The 27,214-nt window shown below is 40.3% G+C and overlaps 1 protein-coding gene across 1 annotated transcript; it reads right to left on the bottom strand.

Moving 5' to 3' along the window:
- Positions 1 to 1,267: 1,267 nt before the first annotated feature.
- Positions 1,268 to 27,131, bottom strand: arhgef12a (Rho guanine nucleotide exchange factor (GEF) 12a). Its single transcript, XM_055167015.1, has 41 exons — positions 25,739 to 27,131; positions 16,220 to 16,240; positions 15,548 to 15,639; positions 14,501 to 14,566; positions 12,941 to 13,039; positions 12,387 to 12,436; positions 12,193 to 12,250; positions 11,926 to 12,098; positions 11,767 to 11,844; positions 11,563 to 11,682; positions 11,196 to 11,303; positions 10,928 to 11,059; positions 10,562 to 10,663; positions 10,344 to 10,454; positions 10,152 to 10,250; positions 9,844 to 9,886; positions 9,490 to 9,595; positions 9,275 to 9,412; positions 9,169 to 9,201; positions 8,630 to 8,744; positions 8,452 to 8,554; positions 8,178 to 8,369; positions 7,978 to 8,116; positions 7,860 to 7,892; positions 7,621 to 7,766; positions 7,397 to 7,543; positions 7,211 to 7,296; positions 6,668 to 6,793; positions 6,457 to 6,571; positions 5,851 to 5,951; positions 5,669 to 5,746; positions 4,350 to 4,425; positions 4,096 to 4,263; positions 3,888 to 3,975; positions 3,725 to 3,802; positions 3,549 to 3,643; positions 3,253 to 3,447; positions 2,940 to 3,170; positions 2,600 to 2,820; positions 2,455 to 2,521; positions 1,268 to 2,383 (listed from the first exon to the last, which is right to left on the bottom strand). The coding sequence occupies exons 1-41, from the start codon at positions 25,768 to 25,770 to the stop codon at positions 2,373 to 2,375; spliced, it is 4,272 nt and encodes a 1,423-aa protein (XP_055022990.1). The 5' UTR covers positions 25,771 to 27,131; the 3' UTR covers positions 1,268 to 2,372.
- Between the last annotated feature and the right edge of the window lie 83 nt (positions 27,132 to 27,214).

Here is a 27,214-nt window from a genome sequence, read left to right as displayed (position 1 = left end):
TTGACTATTTTCCTAAAAACTTATCATTCTCTCTTTCATTTATGCATAACCATAGCCCTTCATGTAATTTTCTATTATGTCATAATGGACTTCTCTGTTTTCCAGATGCTTTACGCAGAGAGCTTTAATAATAAATGCAAAGTGAAGACAGTAACCAATGATAAAAAGCTATAAACAAAGTGCATATCACGACTGTACGTGATCCAAATCCGTCTCATCTAGAAGGTAAACATGTCATACCTCATTATTTGTCAGGCTACGGAGTCGAATATGGCCAAAATCAATATGTTCTTCTTGTGTGGGTTTACTTAAAACACTGATGTCACTGCGGGTTTCAGGGTGGGTCTCTCCTGCGCGGTGTTGAATGGTGAAAGTGCGCCCCCTGCTGGTCAAAAAAAGCACATTCTTCAGCGCCTCAAACAAACGCTTTGATGCTGCTTGTAAAAATATACGACTCCCTTGACATTTAGAAACGGCCAACTGTCTCCGAAAAGAATCTCACTCTGCTAAGGTCAAATACATGATTTTGACGGTAGCCCATAAGAGGGCATGCAATGGCCACATTTTGTAGCAATTAAAAGGGTTTCAGGCAAAAAGAAGCCTTAACATTCCGTGTATCAGTAACTTTCCCGTAAATACAAGGCCTTTTAAATGTCCAAGGTTAAAGCCTTGAATCTACGAGCACACAAACACGGCGGACAACAAACCACAGGAGTGAGGACCAAAGCACTGCAGATTTATGACGCACTACCTCCTCTAAATCCTGATGAGAAAACATTGCAGTTTTATTACCAAATACATCACGTGTACTCACATTTAAACAGGAAAATACACTTTGTAGTGACTAAAAATGTCTGGTTACTGATATGTATGTATATATTCTGAATGAGGTGTGGTCATCTGCCATAAAAACCTGAATATGTGTGGAGCATCTTTTGATTTGAATCACTTGTTATCAAGAGCAACATTGTATAAGTCCTTACTCCTACTCATGACTTTGTGTGACTTGATACAGAAAAACTTAATGACAGGGCAGAGCAAGTGACAGCTTCATCTTGGGTCATGAATTTAAGCGTCCTTGACGATTTTCACATAAAGTTACAATAACCGCCCTTCAATCATTTTTCAATTAACAAACTAGTCATTCAATGAGAGCAGAGCATATAAGTGATTTAATTGTGCTTTACTGCAGCAATGAGAAAATGATGATCTGAAGGAGCAGTAATAAATCTTTAGTGTCTTCCTACTATTAAAAAACAGACATAGCTTACATTTTCCAATGTGTCATGGCACCATTTATTTATTAAAGTTATGCATAACCTTCCAACTTGATCATTGTACAGTATATGTTGAACTTCATGACATTATTAGAATATCAAGCAGTCGGATCAGCGGCGCAGACAGAAGCAAAAAGCAGCAGCGTTTCTGTCAGAAGCCGATATGCTCTCATGAAGTGAGGAGGACGACAGGGGCAGGGGACTCGAGGCAGGCTCAGGACACATGACATACAGAGTGAAGGGAGGGAGGATAAATAAGCATGAGAGCCACTGGGCTGTGCTGGATGAGGAAGGGGACACCCAGATATGTCCTCACAGGGAAAAGAAAAGGACAATTACACGCAAAGGATGACAGGAGGAAATGAAACAGGACCAGATCAGAGCCTCCAGACTCTTCATTCTAGTGAACACCACACCTAGAATTCATTATGAATCCTAGTCTCAAACACAACTTATGAGTTTCAACACATTAAGATCTCTGTCACCAGTGTGTTTCTGGCCTCTATCAGTCTCAATATAATCCTGCTATTTTTAACGGCAAGGCTAGCGTGCACGGAACACTCACACTATCCCATATGACTGCAGCAGGAAAAGCTGCCAATATGCTAACACCATGGCCAAAGCATGCAAGCAGTATGGGAAACACTTAAAAATGAAAAGAAAAAAATAAATACATCTTGGGATAAAAAAAATCTTAATACATTATCTTAAAATTTCCTTTTCTTGTCTTGTGTTTCATATATATATTTTCTTAAACACACATCTTTGTACATTTTGGTATAAGTTCTCTTTCTTCAAGGGAGTTTGGTGGGTAGGGGTTTTGGCAGAAGGGTAAGGTTTGGGACAGTCCCACTTCCCTGATTGCCTTGTGCTGAGGGAGCAGGAAGCAGCATCCGATTGATGGTCCCTCTCCCCAATAGTCTCTGCTCACACTTTGTCTCTCATTCTCTGCGGCGACCACGGGCGACTGCGATGGAAACCAGGGGGTTCAACAGTGAGAGGACAAGCTCAAATCATGTCCAAAAAGTCCAGGACACATGAAGCAGTAACAGACAACAAGTCAATATTTCCTCTTGGGACCAACTGGAAGAAGGACTATCTTTTATCTGAAAGATAAAATAGCCTGGTCAGTTTGATGTATAACATTTAGTTTGTTAAGTGAAGGGTAAAGTATTACCTTTGTTTCCATCTGCGTCAGCTGTAGACCTCTGCTGTATTAAATTGTTATACTTTGCTTCAACCTCCTGGAAAAAGAAAACACAGTTTTGCACAGTTGTAAGTCAAAGTTGAACTTGTAGTGTAAAAATAAGTAAAGCTGTTACCTTTAAATAGTTGAGGTTAGTCTGAAGACTTCTTAGGTGAGACAGTACTTGTCTACTGAAAGAGGAGAGGCTGCCAGCCTGGGATGCGGAGGAAAACCTTAAATTGATGCCAGAATCAGCAGTGCACCCCCTTAGTGGCTTCCCTGCAGTTGATGCCAAGATGTCATCGTCTGTGCTGCTCTCCCCTGGGCCAACATAGCCTTCTAGGACCAAATATCCTGCTATGAGAATCACAAAAGACACTTGGTACTCAATCTGCAGAGGCAGCTCCACATCAGCAGGAGGCAACCACAAAGCTCAGTCAGAAGTAATCTTTACTGAGCTGTCGGGCGAAACTCACCATAATCTTCAGGAGAGTCGAAGAAACCAGTGTCTCCAGAGCCCAGGTCCTGCGTGGGGTCATCGGTGGTTTTCCTTACAGCTCCATTATGCACCATCCCACGAGCGCGGCTGTCCACGGGTGTCCTCAAAGAGGTGGTCCTGAGGATACGAGCTCCTGACGAGCGCTTGGTTCTCTCACAGGCTTCCTGGGACATTAGCTGTGTAACCAACACCTGTTTTAGAGCAGCAACTGCAACCAACAGAAAATATGATGAGACCTATAAAAGAATAATTTATTATGTCTTCTTAAAATGTCACATTTGTGATCTTACGTGTTTTTAGTGCTTCGTCAGCTTTAGAAGGAAAGGGATTAAACATGTCTCCTTCTCGGCTTTCCTCTGAAGCTTGGAAATTTAGGTCTGTGTCCACAAAACCCTCTTCTTCCTCAGCCTTTACTTCTTCAAATGGGTTATTCTCAGAAAATGAACTTTGAACAGCACTTCTAGTCAACGGACTGCTCTTTTTCTAAGAAGGCAATTATAGAAATGCGAGAAGAAATAATGACTAAAATTGAAAGTGGATAAGAGTCTTTCCAAGCATAATTTAGACTATAATTATGAGTAGTTACCTGTGGACTGAGTGCTTCCGGTAGATGTGCGGTCTGCATCTCTGCCTAGTCTGGAAACACCTGCTGCAATGATTTCTACGCCATCTCGCTCCCCACTAAGACAAAGCAAAGAGATGATCAGAACCACATAGACTCAATAGATTCTCCTACATATGTGAGTAATCAAAGTCACATACTCTGATTGAGGTAAAGGTATGATGTTATGAGGTTTGACTTTCATAGCTTCAGCTCTTTGGCTGATCAATCGCTGCCACCTTGAAAATAAAACAAATAGCAGTTAGTCAATAGCAAAGTACACCGTGATATGAGACATCAAATAATAATAAAAATGTCAATTACGTTCTCTGATCTGAGACTGTGGGTGCCATCAGCTCATAAATTTGGGCCCCGTTGTCAGACATTGACAGGACAAAAAAAGACTTGTTGTCTGGGAGAAAGTAGGACATGTTAGTTAATAGCAGACATAAATAATTATTTATTACATGCTGGTGATTCCATCGACATAAATTCAGTTTATTGAGTGATGAGTTAAAAGTTGCATACGGACCTGTAGCCACCGACCGCACCAGCACGGTGCTTAGCTTGATAATAGGACTGAAGATATGTTTAGTATCTGCTGTACCGGCCAGGTTTTTACTGTGACACTTAAGGATAAGGCGTTCGTCTTGTTTTTGTAGCAAAACAAGAATATCCTCCAGCAGAAGGGTGTATAGCTCTAAAAGAGAATAGAAATGTTAACAATATACATGTTTCACTTCCTCAGTTAAGTGTTTTGTGTTGAATGAAATATAGGCTTCAAACCGATTGTTTTGTCCTTATTCACTTTCCAAGACAATGGTCCCTCATGTACCAACATTTTCTTTGTAAGATCCAAGTTCTAAGAAAAATAAAGAAAAATCTGGTCAGAAAACAACCTTCACATGAAACTTTGAAATACATGTACTAAAACAATCCGTGTATCATCCGTTAATTCGTTTTTCAATATAAAACCAAAAATAAGAAAACGAAAAAACAACAGTTTTCTTCGTTATTTGTCTCCAAAACCAAAATGAAAAAACAGATAATGATTAGTTTTTTCAGTTTTCGATTTTGTGTTTAAATGAAGAATGGAAAAAACAGATAACGGCCGTTTCCCGTTTATGTGACTTCCGTGACTGCGATGCCGAACTTTTGCACCGCACACGGACTAAACCAGGACTGATCCAGGTCCGAGACCAGACCGGGACCAGAGCGGGACTGAGACCGGGACCACACCGGGACCAGAGCGGGATCAGAGCGGGATCAGAGCGGGATCAGAGCGGGATCAGAGCGGGATCAGAGCGGGATCAGAGCGGAACTGAGACCGAGACCAGCGGTCCGAGCGGTTCCGTGTCATCGTCTCCGCGCTGGTTCCGTGCGGGGAAAGTGAGAATGTGCTGTGGACTACAGGTCCGGACAGGCTGCTTCAGTCCTCCGCGCTCAAGAACCGCGGTTGGTTCTGAGGTGGTGCAAAGCATCCAACTGACGCTTTCACACCAACGAAAACGAACTGAACTAAGAGCTTTTGGTTCAAATGGACCAGGTCTGGGACCAGACCGGGACCAGAGCGGGCCTGAGACAGAGACAAGACCGAGACAAGACCGAGACAAGACCGAGACAAGACCGAGACCAGATCGGAGGCTCAGATCCCACGACAGGGCCGGAGCTCGAAGCTGAGGCTCGGACCCCGCGGAGGCTCAGAGTCAAAGCTTGAAGTCCGCCCCAGTCCCGCTCTGGTCCTGTCTGGTCTGGTCTGGTCCGCTCTGGTCCCGCTCTGGTCCCACTCTGGTCTCAGACCTGGATCAGTCCTAGTTCAGTCCGTACCCGGTGCAAAATCGCAGTCAGGGAAGTCACGTAAACGGCCGTTATCCGTTTTTTCCATTCTTCATTTAAACACAAAATCGAAAACTGAAAAAACTAATCGTTATCCGTTTTTTCATTTTGGTTTTGGAGACAAATAGCGAAGAAAACTGTTGTTTTTTCGTTTTCTTATTTTTGGTTTTATATTGAAAAACGAATGAACAAATGATACACGGATTTAAAACATTTATAAAGTGTGTACACAGTCACAGAATACTGCTTCCATACGCAACACAACTCACCTTTAACTCCAAGATCATGGGGTTGTCTGTTTGCTTTAGCGAGGATAGATCTAATCTTCTTTGGTAGTCCTCCAATCTCTGTGGGGTGGTAGAAAGTGAAAAAGATTACAAAAGTGCTTCATGATATGATTGGTAGAGGCAGGATGACGGAAATGGAATAAAATATAAAGTCGAAGATGTACCTGCTTGTCCTCTGATTCCTTTACAGCCTGGTTGACATGATTGAGAATCTTTCTACAGCAATCAGCAGCCTGCTTCACTTTGTCCTTCTCAGTTGGATCATCTGTAACATATGAAAAAAGCATTAATAAACATTAAATTAGGGACACAGCGTACTTTAACCAGTGGGGGACTGCCAGACAAATTGAGTCTTCTCCCTTAATTTGCACACCATCACCATTTACGAAAATTATGATGAAGCAGAGAGGCATTATGATCTCATAATAGCCGGTTACACTTTATTCCTACTGTGCCTCCTCTCGGCATGAGTCGAAAGCCCAGTCAAGGCTAAAACAATGGACCAAGAAATATCGGGGACATTTCTCAAATTGCGCATTATCACTTGAAGATCATTAGTTATAATCTCTTAATAGCTCAGTATTAGCTGAAATGAAAATGCAGCATTGCAGTTGCACCAAAAATAATTTATATTAATTCTAATGATTCTGATTGTTACTGTTATGATTGGTATGTTATGCACATGCCTCTTAAGCCTTATGAAAATATATTATAAATAAAAACTGTAAACTTTAAATTGCAGTCGAAGAAAACAAGCTGTGTCATAGCACCTGTATTCTTGGCGATGTTGTCCAGCAGAAGTGGGTACTTGGTGAGCCTCAGCATCTCTACAGGTATGATGTCTTTTAGCTGAAGTCGACGACATAGCCTATTACTCTCTGCCTCCTAAAAACATGGAAAGCAGACATTTGTATTCACAGTGTCCACTGCAACATCTCACTCATAATGAATATAGACAAGAGCATGTCACGGCAGCAGCACCTGGATAAATGAGGTGAACCGAGAGTCCTTCTTTTGTCGGGTCTTGATGATTTCTAAAGCGAAGGGCTGGTTACTGCAGAAGGTCCCCACGGCCTGCTTGATCTTTTCCTCCTCTGCCCCACTAAACTGTACATGCCAAAACAGGACACCAGCTTTATCAGTCCAGATTAGCCATCGTTTAAAGGCATTTCAAAATAAAACAACAAGAGGAAACATCTACTGGAATACTAGAGGCACATCTTTGTAAACAGCAACAGAGTGAAAAGAAAAAAGGCAAAAACAATTCACATTTTTTTGTCATGGGATTAAAGATTGATTAGAGAAAACAGCGTGACTCTGTTTATATTTGTTGTCAAAGAAAGTAGATGCAGGATTGAAACTATCTCAGACTATTATTTTTTAGCAACACGCAGCATATTTGGCAAAGTTCAATAACTTGGAGCGCAATATATTTTTCTGCCCCATCAGTCATCTTGAAATCCATTCAATATAAGAAAATGCATGAGAGGGGAAATACAATTTTGGCCTGAAAATTGTACTCACCCAAGAGAGCAAGTCATCTCCGATCTGATCAATTACAGATGACTCATTTCTCTTCCGAACGGCTACCATTTGCTCCAGTATTGATGCTGAAATGTAAAGATGCAGAATCACTGTACAGTATTCCCATGTGTTTTTTCAGTTAATAAATTATGTTTTATTTTGTTGCAGCGATGTGCGGTAGTGTACCATGCAACTGAAGAATCTCTTCTAGATTGGTAAAGATGTTTTTGATGTCAGCAGGGGGCAAAATGGCTTCCTTGGTCAGTTTTTGATAGAAAACATGGTCCAATACTTTCAACATCCTCACATGCGCACGCTCGGTTTGGAACAATTCTTAATAAAAACCCCAAAAAACATGATTAGCAATAATTCTGGAATGAAAATGAGCAAATGCTGCTTTTGGTTCTCACCATTGATGACTTCTTGTCTCTTAATTTCATGAGGTCTGAGCCCGGCCAGAATTTCTCGTCCCACCAGCTGCTGCCAGTTCAGCGGGTCATGTTCTGAGTCTGTGCCCTGGTCATCTTCACTTTGCACATCACCAAGTCCCTCCAGCCTAAACAAGAAAACAACCAAAATACTCAAATTGTAGCTCCTTTTTTACAATATCTTGATTCAGTCTTAAACATGAGTAGTACAGCATTCTTACCTCCTCAGTGCTTTTGGTGTGCCATCATGTAATCTACTACAACAAAAATTGATTAGAAGTTAAAAAAAGACATTATAGGTAAAAAGCATAATATGTGAACATCTGAATAGAGGGACACCTGTCACTCTCTCTATCATCTTCCTGAAGTTGGTCCAGGTTGTACAGGTCAAACTGTGATGCAGGATAGGTCAACACATCCAGTGGGTCAGACTGGAGCCCATCACTCAGCCTCGAGGGGCCTGAGGTTGGAGTACCACCTAAGAACCATACATAATATCAAAGCTCTTGTGTATGTGATGACTACAATAGTGAACATACCTATGTCAGTGTCTTTACTGGTGTCCAAAGCAGCATTTCCTGGAGACGAGGTTGTAGCCGAATGTACGAGCTCAGAGCCCTCACTTGATTGGCTCACACGGAGACGTCCCCCCTCTGTGTGCTCACTGACACCGAGTGTAGGCTGAGACAACTGCTTCTGAGGCCTGGGGCGTCCATCCAGTGCTTTACCCACTGAAATCAGGAAGTATGACCAAAAGATTAAGAGCCATGCTTTTCTTTTGGCTGGTGCATTTATGTATGGTTCTTAACTGACCTGAGGCTGCTTCAATGCGACTGGGCCGGCGCTGTGGTCCAAGGATACTAGGAAATCTTTTCTTCACCTTCTCCTCTCCTTCTTTTTCAGTCTTAATACTTCTCTATAAAAAGGTAAATATAGAAGTTTTGAATAAGAAAACTATAATAAAAGACAATTATATTTGAACAAAGTCTACCTTAATTTTTGGGAGAAAATTAATCCGAACCCATTTGGATTCCAGACTGCGAGGCTCCTTGACCCTCACACCAAGGTGCTTCATGTATGTATAGATAACATACTGCATTGTAGTGCTAAAGGCAAACAAACATACACTCAGCCTGTGCTAGAAGAAGAAAATAACAAGTGCCCATATTGAAATTTGTGCCATATGTCATATTAGCCTTTTTCAGTTTCTCCACAAACCATCTGGACGAAACTGCAGCCATATGGCATTTCAAACAGCACTATCTCAGTTTTAAATAATTGAATACAAACACAATGCATAAATTAACAAGGTTTGTGGGGGGACGAGTGTGTTCCAAGAGTTAATCAAAGTCTACTGTGGTAATATTTCCTCATTATACTATGCCATAACTGGCTGACAAATACAGCATTTTTGATTTAATAATACTCTGGCAGCTAATTGCCAATATATGGACATTATGAACAGGGGCAAAGGATCCCTATTGTAATAATTTAATTATTAAACAATTACATCAAAGGAATATTGCCTACCATTTCTCTTCCTCTGTATTCTGAGTACTTAAACTGCAATAAAAACAAAGTAGTAGTAAGTATCAAAGCAACATAATATACAAGAAGTGTTTTTAGGAAAACTTACAGGATATCATCAATCTTTGTGATAATATTTTCAGCATACGATCGCTCTCTCTCTTGAGTGACACGGTCTCTGGTTCTCTCTTGGTCCAATCTAGATAATTCACTTTCTGCCACTGTTAAACCCATGCTGCGTTTTTGCCTGCAAATGTCCAGATGATCACAATAATTTTTGTTGTTCTCATGAAAAAGAATAGTGAGATTTGTTGTAAGTTTTACCTGAAATCTTCCAGGTGCTTCTGAATGTCAGGGAGTAATGAGTCTTGTAGCGTTTGAACATGTTGTCTGTTTATTTCCTCAGGGATCAGTTCAGTCCGCCTTCGGTCTACAGGCACAAACATTCACTTATAGATTGCCCCAAGTATTTAAAGGATTATGGTAAGTGCTCACTAAACGTGTGCTATTTAAGATGAAATACTTTCCAAATCACCAGAGCATATGATTTTTAAAACTGTATAGTGCATGGCTGATTGAGTTATTAACCTTAGGGGATTATGTACAACAGAAGGGAAGATGATAATAATAAAAACACATGCAAAAGTAACACAAGCCCTGAATAAACCCAGTGCTTACCGAGATCTGAAGATATTGATTCTGGAACTGCAACTTTAAGATTCTGTAAAGAATAGTGTAAATATATAAAAAGAATAGTGTAATATACACATACATATATATACATATACACACACACACACACACATATATATATATATATATATATATTATATATAACATATACATACACATACATATATATATATATATACACACACACACACACACATATATACATATATTGTATATATATATATATATATATTTATATTATATATTTATATATATATATTTTTTTTTCTTTCTTTCTTAAAAACAATACTTACAGCTCCCCGGTCAATGAAAAAACTATGAAGATCCATGAACACTCGTCTGGTCTCTTTGGAGTTGGTTTGCTTGTAGAGGTCAGCATAGAGGTAGCACAGCTGTGTAATTAATATTATCATTATGAGTTATACACAGTTCAGCACAGAGTACGTGTTTTGAATTATTAAAAAAATATATATATATATTCTTACAACGGGAGCAGGGTCAAACTGAGAAATTACATGGTGCAAAAAAGCTGCGAGGTGAGCAGGACAAGACTTGAGTTGCTCAATGCTATTAAAGCTGTTACACTGGCCAATTGTCTGAAAAAAAAAAGATATATGATTGATCACTTGGTTTGATTTTTCCTGTTCATACACAAGATAATAACATAGATTTGTAATACTGAAAATAAAATTCTTATTTATACCTGCTCTTGGTCTGAATCAAAATAGCCGTCCTCAGCTCCAATGATTTGTGAGACAAGTCTAGAAGATGAAGGACTGCTGACTGCTGTTGGAGATACTGAGTCCTGAAAGACAACAGTGTATTAATAATTAGAGATCAACCTGAGTTTAACAGAGGAGCCAGAGAGGCTGGATTTTGATTACTTATGATACATACTCACTTACTGACTAAACATTGCACAGTTCTGCATAATAATTGTAATAAGAATGACATTTGACACCCACAGTCCTGTTTCCCTTTCTCCAATTGTAATTCAATTTCAAAGACAAATCTTGCTTTTTAATTTCTGTTTCATTGTAATATTTCTGAAAGTAAATGTAAAAATTACCAAGTCAGTAGCATCCTCTGCCTCTGGGGAGTGGTAGGAGTTGAAGCTGTTGCGTGGTGTGCTCTTTGGACTAGGACAGAAGGGCTCCCTGGGGCGCTGTGGCTCTGGAGACCCAGGCCCACACCCTCGAGTCTGGAAATGAGCAACAAGCTAAAATAAATCACATGCATGTACATGTACAACAGTTCAATTAACTGGCAAACAGATCAGACTCAATGCACATTATAGATGAAACAAGTTATGGACTGAATCAGATGTGAGATCTTACAGGAGTGCTGCTCCAAGACAGATCTGTGCTATGGTCTCCTTTAGAGGTGAATGTGTGCTCTGTCTCCAATGTGCTACCGTCATCTGCTTCACCACTTGGAACAGCCTCCTAAAGTCATCAAATAGGTAATCAAGTATATTAAAGGGGTGTTGGCAAACAGAAAATGAATATATTTACACAAATATCAATCTATAACCATAAAACAAACTGTATCAGACACAAAGAGGCATTAGCCTAATCCTCTGGGGAAGATTAATGTTTGTCTGGGACAAAGCCTTTGTCCTCTACAAAATCACTGGACTGTAATATCAGTGACTGACCAGTGTTATTCTGCACATTATTTGTAGTCTGTATAAAAACCTTTTACCTGTGTTGCACCAGAGGCTTTGAAGAGCTGACCCTGCAGCTGAGGAATGTGTTTTTTAGCTTCATGGATATCTTTCAGTAGTTTAGGGGAGGGGTTCCTGCTGTACTCATCCTTCATAGCCTACATGTCAACAATTAAGTTACAAAATATAATTCTTGATTAAATGTGTTAACTGATACTGTAATAGCAAAATGTGAGACTGACCTGTAGTTCTTGCTGCTCTTTTGAGAGCATTCGTGGTAACAGGTCACACCTCTGGTTCAAAGGACTGCTATTTTCATCCTGGGGTAAAAATGAATACTGTGTAAATAATGATAAAAAATAAAGTGAATAAAGTCATGAGATGAGAGAGATAGCCAGTACCCATTGTGGCTGTGAAGACGAGTAGCGATCCTGAGGACTGTACGGTCGCTCTGTTGCTGGCGAGTTTGGAGAGGAAATACTGACACCCAACATCTCAGACTCTGCCTCAGACAGAGGGATTTGAGTGAGCCCCGGAGGGCGCCCCAATACTGTGAGGGCCACATAAGAGCCCGCTGCACACAGAAGAAAAGCAAGTCATCTATATCCTTTTGCTCCGTTCATTCAATCATCTACATCCATTTAAAAACAACAGTAGCTTATACTTACATTTGATAAGTTTTACTACTTCGATATGATTAGAATGTGTAACAAGGGTCCCATTGACCTGAAAAAACAAGCATATCTTTGTGATCCTTCATGTCAACATATGAACAGAGTGTGAGAACCCTGGCTGGTCAAAAGGGGGCAGCATACAGCCTTTGACAGACTTAAACAGTGACATGAGCAGCGCAAGACATTACCTTAATGATTCTGTCTCCTGTCTGAACACCTGCCCGCATAGCAGCCCCATCTGGCAAAAAAACACAAACAAACCTTTGAATTACGTAATAAGCAAGGGAAATAAATTAAATAAATGGACCGTCATGGGAAAACACAAAAGTCAAAGCCTATGTTCAGCAAGTGTGATTTTCCACACTAAACTGTAGAACACAGCCTGACACGCCAGATGTTGCAAAATGACTATTTGAGTACTATTTTGAAAGACCATAACAGTGGTTATATTACGAGAAGGACCTGTTTCACAGCTCCACCCCAAACAAAAGGATTTAGGCTGTAGACAGGTTATTATAGGATCCCAGTCTAGATGAAGTCTGCAGTCACAAGCAGCAGGGAGTATGAAGCTAATATTACTATCAGTGTCTGTCAATTGTAGTTACGTGGTAAAGCTACAGTAAATGTAAAGACTTTGTGTGGAATATAAAACACTGACAATGACAAGGAGTAATTACACAGTAGATTATCTATCTAGATCTATTTATCTATACTGGGATTACTGTTAGATGCCCCATCTCACCTTCTTTGACGAGTTGCACAAACACAGGGTTGTCACCACTGACTGTGAGCCCAAAGCCATTTTCATCTTTCTGAATGATCACACATCGTTGGACCAAACCTGTAATAAAGACAAGAATATGCTCAGCTATGACTAGTTCTTCAACAAGTACACATCCATTTTTAATTAAATATATTGGAATTCAGGTACTGCAAATAATGTTGAATTTATACTAAATAAAAAGGAAATACTGCTTTGTCCGACATTTTATTTTAACTGACTTAATGGAGTATAACTTGACTGGATAAGGTGTGTAATCTGTTGTTTGTTTTTGTGGTCAATGCACTGTCAACCTGAGGTGAGTGGATCAATCAACCAGGGTAGAAGGGGGATGAGGAGAGCAAAGACCAGAAGCCAATACATGCAGAAGGTTAGAGAGGCAGAGGGTTAGAGAGGCAGAAGGTTAGAGAGGCAGAAGGTTAGAGATAGGCAGAAGGTGCAAGGGGGAGGGGGATTTGGGAGAGAAGTGGTGGGACAGGGAGAGACAGGGAGAGAATTAGGGGCGTCAGGGTGACAGATGAAACCAGATGGGTTCATAAAGTGGTGTGAATTTGCCTCCAAGGATGTTGGCGTTTGGCCTGTTTTAGAATCCAGGAGAGGGCAGGCCATAGACCATGAGTAGAGGCAGTGTTGAGCGGAGCTCAGATCAGGTTAATCCATCTCCTAAGCTAATGTATAATTCAGAGGTTTCAAGGATCCATAATCAGCCTGCTTTGAAATATCCGCTTCGGAAACTGACCTTTAATACTCATTAAGAAGTCTTAAACCAGCCATTATAAACGAAAGGAGGTCATTCAAAGGTGAGATTTATTTCTTCAATTTAAAGTTTCGTCAAAGAGTTTTCTGCTACTGCTGTAACTCTTACGTTCCTGATAAGCAGTCCAGACAAAACATATCAGAAACCAATCTTGATAAACTTTGTCCCAGACAGCGGGCAGAATGTCCACTTCAAAATGTGTGTGGCTCAGACGGATGTATTTGGTTTGTCCTTTGTCAGCAGGTGAAACAAACGCTCTGCCTGTCAGGCAACAGCTCAGGTTACACCTCAGGATTGTTGTTCCACCATTAGCTTTTAGGCTCAATATAAACAACAATCTATAAAGCAACACTGATGGTCCTATTGTGCAGTGTGAGAGCACCAGAATAAATTCTTTATGCCACATTTACATTTGAAAGAAATAACAGCAAGTCTAAACTTACACTTCTTCCCAAATGGTTCAGAAGAGAGTACAATGAAGTTGACCCAACACAATAACAAATAATATACTGCAGCAGAAAAACGTGGTGCTTGACAAAAAGTTGACTATAGCAAATAAATGCACACAGGACATACAATATTAAACCCCAAAAATGTTCCTCTTTTCTAAACTGAACTTTATTAAAGTAATTGTTGTGACAGGCCTACAATAATGCACGTTTTCCATGATCAGGCTTTAAGTACATAGAGAAAGAGGTCTGTAAGCTGACAGCGGGGTTATAAAGAGCATGGAAAGGTGCAGTTGTCACAGCAGCCATTCTTACCACAGGACTCAGGCTTCCCCTCTGCTAGCACACTGCTGCTGCCACTCTTCTGCACCACGAGAGCGTCTGCTCACAGCCCCCCACCACGCGGACCCCCAGCACAGACAACGCAGAAGCAGACGCGCACACACACAACGACAACACAAACCAAGGGAAGGAAACACACAAGACAGGAGAGAGAAAATCATAAGGAAAAACAATCATGGGAAAGAAACTCAAATCAACAAATAGATTTCAATAACACAATGGTTTGGACAGGCAGGAGCACAACTACAGGAGTGGAAGTATGACCTCCACTCCTGTAGGTGTCACTCATCAAGTCAGACCTAACTAACTAATACACTTAAATAAAAATAATAGTACATTTTGAAATTAAAAATATATGAACAGTATACTCATGCCCATCTATAATAACAATTACAATAAAAATACAAAAGGTAATTCATGAAAAAAATCAGATTTCATGCGAAAGCAGCACACAAAGCTATACCCATGCAGGCAATAGCATGCAGAAACATGAAATGGCTTTGAACTGCATGTTAAACACCTACACACACACAAGGTCAAACTCTCACTGTTAGTGTTATGGGAGAAACTTTTCAGTGCTCCTCCTGCAGCCACACATTTGGCACACATCTTGTCTGATACCTTGGAAGGCTCCAAACATGGCACAGAGGATTTACTATTGTTTTGAAGACAGAAGCTTAGAGCTCACTTATATCTCATGCAACAAAATACAAGATATGCTGTTGTCACGACACTTCTGAACTGTCTAATGTGTTTTAATATAAAATAGTATTATGCATTCTGCACATAACACTGAACTACACAGTGTCTGTATGTTCAGTTACAATGAAACTGTAGATAAAATAAGTTCTGGGTTTGTGTCTAATAGATTACAGCATTGTGACAGGAACAAGTATTTTGAATGAGAAAATGTATTTTTGGGGGACAAATACCACGGCAGATAGAAATGTTAGGTGTCCATCCAGAGGACGGAGGAGAAGAGAAAAAGTGAAAAAAAAAACAGATGTAACTGATCAGTACCTGTAGGGTCAAAGTCATTGCAGGACAGAGAGGTTTTGTCACTTTTTGGTTTCTTGTCGGGAGGAGGGTCCTTAGAGAGAATGCTGCTGGTTCTGGAGGAAGAAGAACAACAAACTGAACAAATGAACATGTACTGTGTAATACACTGTGAAATATTTATACAATCCATTCATTTTCTTTCATCATTATAGAAACAGAGACAGATAAAATAGAACAGAACAATGTGAAAGCTCTTATCAAAGTACGAGTGAAGGGGCTGGTGTGTGTCACTCAGAGGATATGAGGGGCTTCCCTGAGGGTCCCACGAGCAGGGGCAGTGAATGGACACTACTCAGAGGAGTGTGACTGAGACAGACAGAAGCCTGAACCTCCAGCTCTGTGCGGCTGCCATTGCCCATACTGGCCCCACCGTGAGAGAGAGCGCACTTCTGTTAACAGTGAAAGGCCGCGCTGGGCTGCCCTCAGAAGAGGGAACCCTTTGTCCCTCTGTGTGTGTGCGTGTTGTGTACGTGTGTGTGCGTCTGTGTGTGTGTCTGTGTGTGTATGTTGTGTGTGTTCTGTGGGGGTGTTTGGTGCAGACTCTAAGGACGTCTGTGTGCACTGCAGATCAGGGCTGCTGAAATATTACCTCATTAGGAACAAATAATGAAAAGAAAAAGGCCGGAGTCTTACCTGTTTGCTTTCTTGGGAAACCTAAAAAGAGCACAAACAATGGTTACATATACTCAAACTCAAACAATACAGAAATGAATGGATGAAGAATACAGTGATCATAATTTATAGTATTAAATGAAGATTCCCAGTTGTCAGTGTCTTGTGTGTCTAAGAGTGAGAAACATGATAATCCTGATCAAACATCAGAGTACTAGAGCAGCAGATTAAAGCCTTTTCAGGTCAAATACCCCCTGCCTCCAAGAGCTGTGTGTGTGTGTGTGTGTGTGTGTGTGTGCGTGCCTGCGTATTTATGTGCATTTGTGTGTGTGCCTTGATCTAGTCTCAGACGGACATGGAGCGAGCGGCCTGTAATAATCATACCCAGAACACACTTCCTGGCATCCTTCCCTCTTTCTTAGAGATGCTGTTAACATTTGTATTCACTTGATCTTTGTTTCTGGATATTAAATATGGTTTTATTTCCCAGAGTAATGCTCTTTATAGACACAGCACATGAACTCAACTCAATCTTCCAGAGAATTGTCAAATAGTGCATATAATGTTTCACGCAAATTGACTTAGCCAGATTGGTTTCACAAAGAGTATTTTCAGAAGCTTTTACTTATATGGCTCTCTAACGGGCAAATACAGACATAATCCCAGTGGACTGAATTTGACGGATTAGTTGAATAATACCAGTGTCAATGTTTACAGCATCACACAGACTATGACAACAGATGATGTGATTAAACTACCAGAAACACCAAGGCAGCAGCCAGCCAACAAGACCAAGACTAAGTGACATTCATTTACCACTGGTGTAAGGTTCATTCAACTAAATGATTACAGTTTCTGTGGACTGAAGGGCAATGAAACGTTGACCTTAATTAATTAAATATATTATCACCTTTTCCATTTAATTTATATTGATTCAAACAATTTTATGAAAGTCCATTTTAATATACTCATACATTCTGCATAAAATAAAAAAGATGACAAAATAAATGCAAATAGGGTCAACATTGCTGCCCTCCAAACTGCAATTTCAAAAGAGCAAAGACATTACTTAAAACTTGATGCATTATTTGCTGCATAATAACATGTTCATAATAGCCTTATCTCTTAGGCAGTTCTCTGTCTGATCTCCATGCTGGACTACACATTGAGAACTCCAGTTGTCCGTAATGGGGAGGTCTCACGACTTAACTAGCCCACATTAACTCTCTTTCTCCTGGCGACAGTGTGTTCCATTCAGAGCGGAGCAGGGCCAAGCTGAAAGGCCCGTTTATAGAAATGCCTCGGACTGTAATAAGTTCCAGAGGCAGAGAGAGAGAGAAAAAAAAATAGCTTGAAGTAGTTCACCGCCTTGAAACGTTTGCATTAGAAAGATGGAAAAATGTAGCTCTTGAACATACAACCTTGAACTAGGACATGGGTAGCGCTGACCTGAGAAAGGCAAAAGTGAATAGGCACATGGATGACTTGGAGACTTGAAAGCAAGACTGGCAATGATGCAATGACTTAAAACAACAAGGCAACACGAGCGCTGCCTGTAAGTAGACAGATATGAATATTCAAGACAGGTACAGTGTCAACATTGTTATAACAGATTATATATTCATATTAAGGCTGCTACTGGTAAGTCCTCTATCTCTTCAAACAACAGGTCAGATAATCACAGCTGATAAGCAGAGTCATAAAACATTTTCTCTCAGATAATGATTACTCAATTTGGTCAACTTTTTCAGCTCTTCTTGGTTCCAGTGTGTTAAAGGTTTGTGCTTCTAATATAAACTCTTCAGTGAGACCTATAAATAATGCAATTTCAAATCGACTGTGTGACAAGGTAATCTCCAGTATGAGCAATCATGAGGCACTTTCTGTCTGGCTGCAAACAGATCATTTATTGTCCCACTGGTAATTGATCAACTCTATAATACACTCTTGAGATTCAGGCAAAATGGAAAATAAGTCCATTTGCAACAGATGGGGGAAATTGATAAAAGATTTGGTGTAAACTGACAGTAGCTAATGGGAAACGGCAATAGTAATCATCAGATGTGATTTGTAGACGATTGTATCTACAACTCCACGGAACAGACGAAGACCACTTCCTGGATAAAGTCGATTCATTCCGAGGGAGAGAGAAAGGGAGATGAGGCAGAGTCAGACGGGTGGGATAGGTTGGGAGGGAAGGGCAGTACTTGAGCGAGCCTGGGCTTGAATGCTCCATTGAGGTTTGGTGTTTTGATGGAAAACTGTGGCAGAGCTGAGCCAACTGAAGCAGTGGCAGTAGAAGAGGCGCATTCTAAACCAGGCATCAAAGAGTAAAAGTTTGAACTGAAACATAGAACAAAATTTGCTTTTAACTATCTGAAAAGACAAGAGACTGTGAGAGAAAAGTCAGTGCTAATGCAGGACTCATAGGAAGCACTTGGGGTTATTTTCAGTTCCTCCCTTGAGTAAATTTGTCCAAATAGGAGAAGTAAAAGTCAAGTCAAGTGAGTGAAAACATGACTAACGCAACACAAATGGGCTGACAAAGGGAGGCTGTATTCTGTATATCTAATTACATAACAAGGACGGCTAATCTGCAGTGTTGTAGCCCAGGCAGAGACTAGAGCTCCCTGAGAGGCTGTTGATGGTGGAGAGGTGGGGCCTGTCTGAAAATAAAAGAGGACTCACGGAGCTGGGTGTTGCCTCGGGCCCACAGCACACATCAGACTGAGGTGTGTTTCATGGCAGGGTGAATGACCTCGCACAAGGCGGCACAATTCTCACACGTTGGAAAGTTAAAAATGCACGCAAGAAGACAGCTCAAAATTAGAGGTGGGCGATCTGTTACAATAGACAAACAGCTGTTGTGAACATTTAAGTGGATAAAGTAGTGAGTATTATTACAGGCACATTTGCACTCATTGCTAATAGTCAAAAAAGTGAAGGATGGATAATATGCCGTTTTAATGATATCGTCGGAGGAGACTTTGACATAAGTTGTAATAAATAAGTAGTGCAATCCATTTCACAATTTTGGTTTAACTATGTTTATTTATTTTATACCTTAGCAGTCATTGTAGTACTACCTTTTGAAACTACAGCTTCTCAAATTCTATACCTCACCAGCTCTTAACCCTTTTTTACCCAAGCCAAAGGTTATTTCAGAGGGAAAAAAACCTCACAAGATAATTTTTCTCATGTGTGCACAATCTTGGGGCAATTTTGTCTTGTGAGATCTTGTGGCACAAGATCTTGTCGCATCCCTATCAAGACACTAATCGATACCAAAATGAACATCAAAACTAGTTACTCATTTTAGAGTCAATACTAAAAAAGTCACATTTAAATTTGTTCATAATCTGTATCAAATATTGAGTAAATTTAGCACTGAAATTACCGTGCCACAGATGGATTTTTTTTTTTTTTTTTTTTAACAGACGTTTTTTAGCAATAAGGTTAAAAATACAGCTGCATGTTTACACAAGCATGCAGCAGATTAAGTACAGATAAATATATTTAGCCATTATTTCTTATTATGGATTTTAAAATGCTGTACATTAGTATCGGCTCAGTCCATTACTAAACAAAAGCTAAAAAACAAAAACAAAACACTTGATCATCAACTAATCAAAATGAGGAAAATTCTAATTACAATGCAGTGAGTCCTGAACGTGGACTGCCAAAAATGCAATGCAACAGGCTAATTTTTTCTCACAACAAGCCATTCATGCTAGCTCTAATCTTATAGAGAGCAGCACTGATACAGGATCCCCAGTGACAGGCCAGTTCTAGAAAACCCACACATTTTCTATCTAATCTACACACCCAAGTCACACAAAAACGCAACCGCAATGACAACAGTCTCTACTCATAGCCACAAGTTCACTACTCATACTAGAAAACTCACCATAGGCTACTTAAGCGTACTTTATTACTCTTGAAGTGGGTCTAGACATGCACTTCCACTTTCAGATAGCAGGCACTCATCATCTAGTAAGTACTGAACATGCAAATTGTGGAAAGACACGACTATGGCTTCAGCTCCAGAGCTCGAGCTTCTGCCCCAGGGGAAAACGGTGCCCTTTCTGCCCCAATAAACCTCATCAGGATTCCTGACGGAGCTGGAGGATATAGACATTTCTTCATGCTATGCTGCTGTCTGCTGTCCTCCACCACAGGGAAAGAACACTACAGGCAAGGTGGTTCTCTGAGCTTCTCCTGGTCATGACTCCTGTAGAACCCAGTTTTGGAGAAGAGATCCCTTCAACAAATCGTGACGTTTTTTTAGGCTGAGGGCTGTATGTGTGGGGATATATCATGTAAAAATTATTTTAACCATGTTATAATGCTGGTCCATCAGCATTAACTTACTAGATTGGCATTTGGATGATTCATGTATATGCGTAATCCTGTGTTGTCCTGGTTTTGAACCTTGAGTTCGCAGAAAATCTCAGTTTTCACCCATCACCTATCCACGGCCACTGCTCCAAACTTAATTGTGATTATTACAAAAATTCCGGCTCTGGGTCATGCATAAATTCATAATTGTCTTGTAGCTATAGTTTCACAGTACATATCTGGAAAAAGTATAATATATCTTCTTCAATTACCAAATATTTGAATGCCGATAGAGGTAAGACAGAGCATTTGTTTTAATAGACTGACTGAGGCAACAGACATTACCAGGGGTGTAACGATATCAAAGTCTCAGGATACGATATCGTCACAGTATGAACCTCACGGTACTATTGCGATATCGTGGGAAAGCTCACGATATGGTGGGGAGACTCATGATGTAATAATATCCAAATCTCTCTGTACCATCGTACACGATATACATCTCACGGTACGATATTTATTGTGATATTTTCTGGAGTCTCACGGTACGATATTTATTGTGATATTTTCTGGAGGCTAAATGGTTAAAACTGTTAATGTGCTACTTTTTCCTCTTAAAATGCCTTGACAAGATTTAATCCAAAGAACTAAGACTTAAAAGTGCTTAGAACTGTTATTTCTTCATGTAGTCAGCACTGAAATGGAGCAAAGGATCATGGCCTATGTAGTTCCCTCTGTTTTTTTTTTATCTGTTGCTGCACCATAACTCTTCATTTAAGCAAAGAGACTTGTGATTCGATATATTGTGATGGTCCACATGAGAACTTTGACGATACGATATCACGATATTTCGGTTATTGTTGCATACCTAGACATTACTGCATTCTTCAGAATATTTTGTCATTTTGATCCTATGCACACCTTGTGTGTGAAGGAACTGAAGCAAAGTTTCTACATCAATGTGACCCTTCCGCTACAGTAGAAATGTCTATTCATCTCTGAATCAGCAGAAATAGACGGGAAGCTTCATCAAAGTGCAGCAGTGTGTTGCTCACATGTCTATGTTGCACAAGTGTCTTCCAGCCTCCAGTAAAAGCATCTTTTGCACCATGCAAGAGTTATGCAATCAGATGAATAAGCACTGCATACATTTACATAGATAATTAGAAGAGCTTGAATGTTAAGTGTGGCAGTGTACATTAAATAGGCCAATCCCTTTAGAAGGACAAATAAAATGGAACTCAAAAACGCTGTGATTTTAAGTTGACTTCTCCATGGCTACAAAACTCGACTTGGACAAGTGAGGGCATGACACTTCAGGAGACAGCTCTCCACGCGTTGTCCTATTTTTCTTTCTTTTCTTTTTTTTTTTTTTACTGTTGTAGTGTTCATGTCTTTTGTGAAGTGAAAGTAATGTTTGGGCCCTGCAGCTCTCTGAGCACAGGAAAGGATCGTAGAGGATGTCTTCAAGGATCAGCGTCACAGGAGCTAGAAGCATAGGAGTAAGAAGCACAGTTCACCCCAACAAAGAGCAAAGCCCACCTACTTCCTACAGCTACTCACCCTGGGCCTTGCTCCACTGCTTTTCTAAGCATCTCATTTATGCACTGCCTTCAGCTTGATTCATTTAGTACTCCAAATACATCATAACTCTTTAACTTACACAAACATATACTAAGAGAACAAAACGTATTTTACAAGATCAAATTTTCAAATTTGTCACAATCCATGTACACTCACTACTGCCTTGGTAAATAAAGTGATCTGTAATTGGCTATAGGTGTCTCTTAAGAGCATAGAGGAACAATAAACGGAACATTTGTGAGTCCTGTTATGGTGACTTCACCAAACAAGCAGATTGTCAGTGGGATCAGATCACATTTCAATTTTTATCACCATATCGCTCAGCCCTACATATACTGGTGTAATTAGAACAAGATAGAGGGAGGTGCCGAGAACATCCAATCCAAAGACTGAATGGAGCTTCTAGTGATGCAGAGTGCAGAGAAGGGGCTGACCAGTGAGCATGGGGAGTTGGTGTGTGCCTGACAAAGTCACATGTTGGTGCAAGGCTCCCTCAGCTCTTCATTTATAATCCTGAAATAAACAACCCACCAAATACAGCAAGACCTCACATCTATTCAAATGTGAAGGACCAATAAAAGTGCTGAATACAAAAGTCACCACAAGATGAATTTATACTGAAAAGTGCAAAGCGTGACCTAAAAACTCCTCTGACAGATTTTACAAGAGAGAGGAGAGCCTGTGGGCATGTGTAACTGGGGTTAGTATTTGGTTCGAAATAATTTAGCATATTTAGAGAGTATATGCCTGTGCAGTGCGTGCCTTTGGGAAATGTTGCATGATTCCTATAGACGTAGGATCAGGCAGATTACACAGCATTAAGACTCTCAAGGCACAGCGCAGTATATCGTTAGGACGACTGAATGACAGAATGTCTACCCTGGAGTCATCTCTTACTCAGCAAATGGATGTGTCTATTACTACTACAGCTGCCTAATGTCTTCTCCCAACATATGCTCAGAGTTGGGCAGCAGAATATTTTACACATGCCAAATCATTAAACTAAAGTCTCAACTGAGACATTTCTTAGAGAAAGTCTCTAAACTCAAATGGCATGGACATTTTGGAAAATTGTTTTATTTTTGTATGTGACTGGCATTAATAAAGGAGTCTTTTCAAAACCAAGTAATGGGGACTTCAAATGATATAACATAAATACCATTATTATCATATTAGAATCATGATAGTACTGCATCCCATTATAATATTGTATAATGGTTCAATGCTGAGTGACGGCTTTAAACTAAAATCAGTCTTCTCTATCAGGGCACTAATGATGTGTGTACTTGTTTTTTAAGGGACATTTAACAGTAGCTGGTACAGCGCTCTCCCTATCAATGCTGAGTAAAAGGGAGGGTGGGTATAGTGTATTCTCAGGGCACCAAAAGCAGGAGATGCACAGAGAGAAGGCAAACTGTCAGAGGCACTCACGGCTACATTTATCATATGGAAACTCATTTGACTGCAGATGTAATGAGATAATGATAAGACAATGTAGGCTTTTTTCTGCACTAAGCACAGGTGATTCAATTACAACCGTTAAAAATGCTACAGTGATTGACAGCTTACATTTCTAATGTAAATACTGTACTATCGTTTTGAATGCATCTTAACCCAAGAAGGCAGCACCTTCAATATGTCTTACCAAACTGACGGACCAAATGAGAGGATACAGCTGGCAGTTTACTCCCACCGAAAGCTATTGTGGACTATTAGTGATGTCATGAGCACAACTTCCCGGGAGGGCCTCTGGGAGGGCTTGGGGTGAGGGCTATTGGGGTTGGGAGAAAAAACGTGGACATCAGCAGAACTGTGGGACAAAGCGCTAACAGCACACTAAACTGACCCAGCGGCTGGTGACCCAACCCCATGACTGCTGCCGGACACTCACATACTCCTGAAAACAAAACACACTCTGAAAGCAAAGGCAACTAATGGCAGTGAATTACACACTCCCTTAGAGAAATGCACTGCTCCAATCAATAAAGTTATGTCCAACCTGCAGTGGAAAAGAAGCATGGGATTGTGGATGCAGTATCAGATTTTTATCAGCTAGTGGATAGAAAACATTTTAGCCACTGCTGCAACTCAGATTTATTCATTATTACTTCTATGAACTTCTAATTATAGTCATCATTCAGAAATAATACTTTCACAATAAAACAGGTGCTTTATATAAATGCCAAGGCAAAGGGCTTATATCAATTTTCATTTAAGAAAGACTGGTGAAAAAGGCCACATAAACCTTGGACTATTTATGGCATGGACTTGCACATTTGTTGTGCTAATACTAACCTAAAAAAACATAATAAATAGTAGCACTATGGCAGCTGGTGCCAGTCACTGCTGCCATCACTGCTGTGGGGGAGGGGGGCTGTAGCCTCCAGCTTAAATCCTGGCCATAAAGATATTTCATATTCCTATGTCCTGCAAGGGTTCATCAGTCCCTGTTATAGGTCTGCTCAATGGATATGAAGGATCCAGGTGTTAAGGTCTGACGAGTGCTGCTGTCACCGATCACTTCTGACAGCCAGACACAAATCAGTGTAAAACACTCAAGATGAATGATATTCTGAGGCCCAAATGTAGGGCAGATACAAAATGAATACCTATATAACTTTTAGACATCCACAACCTTGTTTCATTCTAACCCTGTAATAACACAGTGCTGTGCCCGCATAGCTCTAAACTGTTCATATAAGCATGCTATGTATTTCCTTTACTTTAGCGTTTGTCCCATACAAAATATCTTTTGCCGCTTTTGACAAATAGCCAAAATGTTTAAGTGCAAATATCAACCTATTATATCAGTCTATTTCCACAAAACACAACAAAAGACTTGATGTAACTAGTGAATGATTAAGGCTGAATATAATTAAGAAGTTGCCAATACTATATGCACTGATACAAAGGCCACGATACAAGCAAAAAGAAATTGTAGCAGTGGAAATAATTTAGTAAAATATACCAAAAAACTCTATATCAATATAGCAGCCCACGATATCGACACTGTATCATCACATTAAACAATACAATATATCAATATTTGAATATTTTTACACATCCCTATGAATGATACTTAAAATTATAATGCAATAAAAATCATAATTATCTTCAAAATATTCACAGAAAACATTTAGGTCTGAAGAGGAGTGTGATGTCTAGTTAAGGTGATTACTTGACTAACTTAAGGTTTAAGTCTAACCCAGAGATGGTTTTAATAGGTGTAGTGTAAGGTTAGATTTTAAGTTAGAGGATTAGAAATAATAGTGCTGTTGAAATGTGCTCTGTGCTCACAGATGACTGTTGTCTGCTACACAAACAGAAGCAGACCTCCTCAATTCCCTGGACAATTACTACTTTACTGTCTGCTCTCACTGACATCAGGCCTGTTTCCATGCAGATCTTCTACTGCTGGGTAATTACAATGTATAACACAGTTATGACCAAGCAAATCCACAGGGCATAGTGCTGCAGATGTAAAATCTGTTCTCATTGCATGGTGTCATCATATTTAACGCTACAGTGTCTAGATCAAGACACACACAACATGTTCATCATGATCAGGCAAAGTTGGACCTGTGTGTTGTATAATAGAAGGCTGCTGTCATACGTTACCTGTCAGTGAAGCTGGACTGTGTGTCACTCATTGGGCTTCCGGTTCTAGATTTGCAGTAAATTATATCCGATTAACATTTTCCAAGTGTGTTGAGGCGATGTATTTGTGCGTCCTTCGGTTGCATCCGTTTGGAGGTGAGGATATGTGATAATGTCGAGCATATATTGACTGCAGAATACTGCTGTGCTGTGGCAAGGCACGTCCAAATACTTGAAGTAGAAATACTGACTATATATAATCCACCAAGCGATGTGTTCAGTGAAATACTGAAAGCAGCTCGGAAGGTAAACAAGGCTCTTGCATGAATTTGGGCCTGTTTTGAGCTCGCCGTATAAGCACCACTGACAACGATTATCCGGCTTTGAACACAACAGCCACAATAATAAATACACAGCTTCAGGTGGCACAAGTTGTGGTGCATCTATGAACTCCTTGTATGAATCCGATTCATGCACGTCCCAGTCCTCGGTGATATAGTGTAAACAATCAATATTCCCATGTAACACAGCTTGGCCGTGTGGCGTCCTCCCCTCGGCCACTAGTACATCTCGGCTCAGTGTCTTTGGAGCCTAAACGATGTCTCAAGATGCTGAAAATTCCTCTAGTCTGAATTGGTATTCCCTGTTCCCAGAAATGTCTGCCTGTAGCCGTCCGTGGGGACGACTCTCCCGTGACCAGTAGAACACAGCTCCGAACCGTATTTGAGTCGTGTACCAAATTAACAGTACATCAACAAAATGTACCGGTGGGTGATGTTAAAATGATAATAGAAAAAAAAAAACGGTCGAATAAAAGAAAACTATGTCTTTTACAACTATTTTGTCACCACAGGCTGGCTGGCGTTGAATCTCACCAGCAGCAGCTAACAAAACAGATGAGCTCTTTCAGCAAAAACTTTGCTTCGTGTGCTCTTGTTTCGAGTGCAAACTAAGCAAAGTCGCATTCACAACAAAGAGCCAGCCGATGACCAAAAATATAATTCCAACACTACATTGATGTAAAGTGGATGGTAATAAACCTCGGTTGTTTTCTTCAGAAAGCCGTCTTGAAGAATCAAATCCAGTGGAGAGAGTTAGCACAGCGCAGCACTTCTTGACTCCATGTTTCCATCCAGAATTGGTCGTTTCTCGGTACAATTCCCGTGGATGGAAAGCGGGCTAGCAGTGGCCAGCTAACGGGACAAAAAGTAACCAACAGTCCTCCGTAAATCCAAAAGAAAACACAAATGAACAGAAAAGATTGAGCAAACACTAACTAGTATTTTTTCCGACGCATTACACGGTTTGAGTTTGTAGATAACAAGCGGAGACTCATCAAAACCCGCTTTCTACCGCTAGCAACGCCCTAGCCAGCCAGCTAGCAGTGGGATCCAACAGCGCGTCTCTCACTGACCACTTCCGCCGGGAGATGGGACAAAACTCCCGTTTCTGCCCCCAAGAAGCTGGCAAAATGTTTTATATATGTAACTACAGGCC

The sequence above is a fragment of the Boleophthalmus pectinirostris genome, unplaced genomic scaffold, assembly GCF_026225935.1.
Source record: "Boleophthalmus pectinirostris isolate CB_2022bp ecotype Guang Dong unplaced genomic scaffold, ASM2622593v1 HiC_scaffold_9, whole genome shotgun sequence".
NCBI classification, from domain to species: domain Eukaryota; kingdom Metazoa; phylum Chordata; class Actinopteri; order Gobiiformes; family Gobiidae; genus Boleophthalmus; species Boleophthalmus pectinirostris.
The sequence above is the reverse complement of the archived record's forward strand: the minus strand, read 5'-3'. Positions and strand labels throughout refer to the sequence as shown.